Below are 3,230 nucleotides of genomic sequence, written 5' to 3'. Positions count from 1 at the left end.
TGGCTCACTGCAACCTCCACCTCCTGGGATTACAGGTGCCCACCACCACGCCCAGCTAATTTTTTTTTTTAAAGTAGAGACGGGGTTTCACCATGTTGGCCAGGCTGGTCTACAACTCCTGGCTTCCAGTGATCCACCCACCTCGGCATCCCAAAGTGCTGAGATTACAGGCATGAGCCACCATGCCTGGCCTATTTTGTCATTTCTTATTTTCATTTATTTGGTTCTTTTTATCTGGCAGTGTTGTAGGAGTTATTAACAAATTATTGGCTGGGTGCGGTGGCTCACAGCCTATAATCCCTGCTCTTTGGGAGGCCGAGGCAGGTGGATCACTGGAGGTCAGGAGTTCCAGACCAGCCTGACCAACAAGGTGAAACCCCATCTCTACTGAAAAATACAAAATTAGCTGAGCATGGTGGCAGGCACCTTTAGTCACAGCTATTTGGGAGGCTGAGGCAGCAGAATTGCTTGAACCCGAGAGGTGGAGGTTGCAGTGAGCCGAGATTGTGCCACTGCACTCCAGCCTTGGTGATGGAGCCAGACAGACGCTGCTGCCGAGGAAAACCTTGTATTATTAGGCATGGTCAACCCCACCGTGTTCTTCGACATTGCCATCGACAGCGAGCCCTTGGGCCGCGTCTCCTTTTAGCTGTTTGCAGACAAGTTCCCAAAGACAGCAGAAAATTTTCGTGCTCTGAGCACTGGAGAGAAAGGATTTAGTTATAAGGGTTCCTGCTTTCACAGAATTATTCCAGGGTTTATGTATCAGGGTCGTGACTTCACACGCCATAATGGCACTGGTGGCAAGTCCATCTATGGGGAGAAATTTGAAGATGAGAACTTCATCCTAAAGCATACAGGTCCTGGCATCTTGTCCATGGCAAATGCTGGACCCAACACAAATGGTTCCCAGTTTTTCATCTGCACTGCCAAGACTGAGTGGTTGGATGGCAAGCATGTGGTCTTTGGCAAAGTGAAAGAAGGCATGAATATTATGGAGGCCATGGGGCGCTTTGGGTCCAGGAATGGCAAGACCAGCAAGAAGATCACCATTGCTGACTGTGGACAACTCGAATAAGTTTGACTTGTGTTTTCTCTTAACCACCAGACCATTCCTTCTGCAGTTCAGGAGAACACCCCTCCACCCCGTTTGCTCACAGTATCCTAGAATCTTTGTGCTCTCGCTGCAGTTCCCTTTGGGTTCCATGTCTTCCTTGTTCCCTCCCATGCCTAGCTGGATTGCAGAGTTAAGTTTATGATTATGAAATAAAAACCAAATAACAAAAAAACAAGAAAAGAAATTATTTTAGTCAGAGACAAAAAGGGGTCCTTTGGAAGTTTTCATTTTTTAAAGCATCTCTGGAAAAGTTTCTTGTAAAGCCCCAGCTCTTAGAGCCAGGCTGGCAACCTTTGATAAGCAAATGATGGCCATTAGAAACTGGGTCCACCCAAACATGGCCATTCCTGCAGCCTTCTTGCCCTTGCCCCACATATTCCTGGCAACATGGCCGCCCCCACATATCCCCACATGTGTAGAACATCATGGCACCCTGTATTTGCATATTAAAAAGCTAGGGTGGGAGAGCCAGCTTTTTCACCGGCTACGTGAATGACATGCCTGGCCAAACCAATCCCCTGAGCCCTATGCAAATCAGACACCACCTCCTCCAGCCTCTGTATATATACCTGGCTGGTATCCGTGGCAGGTGGGGTTTCCTCTTTTGGGTTTAGAGCCCCCCTCCCTCTGTCTCCTTCTGTCTTCTCCCTTCCTTCTTGCCTATTAAACTCTCCAGTCATTAAAACTACTCCACGTGTGTCCCTGCTGTTTTTTCTAATTCAACTTGAGACGAAGAACCTGGTGTTCCTTCACTCATCGGAGCTGTATCAGCAGCTCCACTTAACTTAAATCTCAGAGCTGAAAATGTTGCCTTAAAGAAATTTTTTTAAAGAACAGGTTTATAGAAATTAGTGGTCTCAAAACTGGAGTAGGGACTTAATTTTTGTCAAGTTAGGGTTGTAGGAGAAACCAGGAAAAGTATTATTGTTCTCTCTACAGCTAAGACAGAGATTTAGGGGGGTATGCTGAGGCACACCACTTCCCTAAATTTAGTAACTTGCTAGAGAGCTCCAAGACTCAATAGGAAATTATACTCATGGCTCAGATTTATTACAGCCAATGATACAGAATAAAAGCAAGCAGGAAATAGACATGCAATGGAGGAGTCCAGAGAGGTCTCACACAGGCTTCGGATGTCCTTCCTTGTCCGAGACCACAGGAGTGCTTTCTTTTTCTGGCAGCAAAACTACACTACAGGAACGTGTGTGGAATATCTCTATCCGGGGAAACCCACTGGAGTATCAGGGTGCAAGGTTTACTGGGAGAGGATGGTCACATACGCATATTCTCTTAGCAACCAGCCATGGCAACCAAAATTGAGAACCCAACACAGAATCTAGGTGCCCATCCTCAATCTTGATTTTTTTTTTTTTTTTTTTTTTTTTTTTTGAGACAGAGTCTTACTCCGTCACCCAGGCTAAAGTGCAGTGGCATGATCTCGGCTTACTGCAACCTCTGCCTCCTGGGTTCAAGTGATTCTCCTGCCTCAGCCTCCCGAGTAGCTGAGATTACAGGTGCATGACACACCGGGCTAATTTTTGTATTTTTCTTAGTAGAGATGGGGTTTCACCATGTTGGCCATGCTGGTCTCTATCCCTGACCTCAGGTGATCCTCCAGCCTCAGCCTCAGCCTCTGCCTCCCAAAGTGCTGGGATCACAGGTGTGAATCGCCACGCCCGGCCACTCATTTCTGATGTTTGTGTGAAGAAATCTGACCATCTGATCTGGCACAGTCCATTGCTCCTGGTGTGTATGAGAAAATCACCAATCACTAACTATCACAAAGAACATTCCAAGGGCCACATTCCCAGAGTTGGCCAATGGTCGATCATGGTACCCTGATACATGCAAGGAGTAGGCTACCAGATCTGCTTGTTAACTCTTTCCTCCCAGGAGGGCACTAGTAACTCCAACTGGTGGCACCAGGAAGTCAGGAGCTGAAAATGTACAACTATGACCCAGGTTGGTCAATTAGGTTCTCCTATAAAATTGACTGTCCATCAACTATCAACAGAAATACTAATTCATCACTAATTTAAATTCATTAACAGATATGACATTCCAAACAAAATTAAAAGAAGGAAATATATTTACGCACAAGTCAAGTATCGTC

General features: G+C 46.1%; 1 protein-coding gene across 1 annotated transcript; it reads left to right on the top strand.

Annotated features, from left to right (window-relative positions):
* The first annotated feature begins 546 nt into the window (after positions 1–546).
* LOC100974980 (peptidyl-prolyl cis-trans isomerase A-like) lies at positions 547–1,259 on the top strand. The gene has a single exon (XM_063607315.1). It carries the CDS (start codon positions 761–763, stop codon positions 1,076–1,078), a length of 318 nt encoding a protein of 105 aa, XP_063463385.1. The 5' UTR covers positions 547–760; the 3' UTR covers positions 1,079–1,259.
* Positions 1,260–3,230: the final 1,971 nt, after the last annotated feature.

Source organism: Pan paniscus, chromosome 8, assembly GCF_029289425.2.
Source record: "Pan paniscus chromosome 8, NHGRI_mPanPan1-v2.0_pri, whole genome shotgun sequence".
Classification (NCBI taxonomy): domain Eukaryota; kingdom Metazoa; phylum Chordata; class Mammalia; order Primates; family Hominidae; genus Pan; species Pan paniscus.
This window is presented reverse-complemented; position numbering and strand designations above follow the sequence as displayed.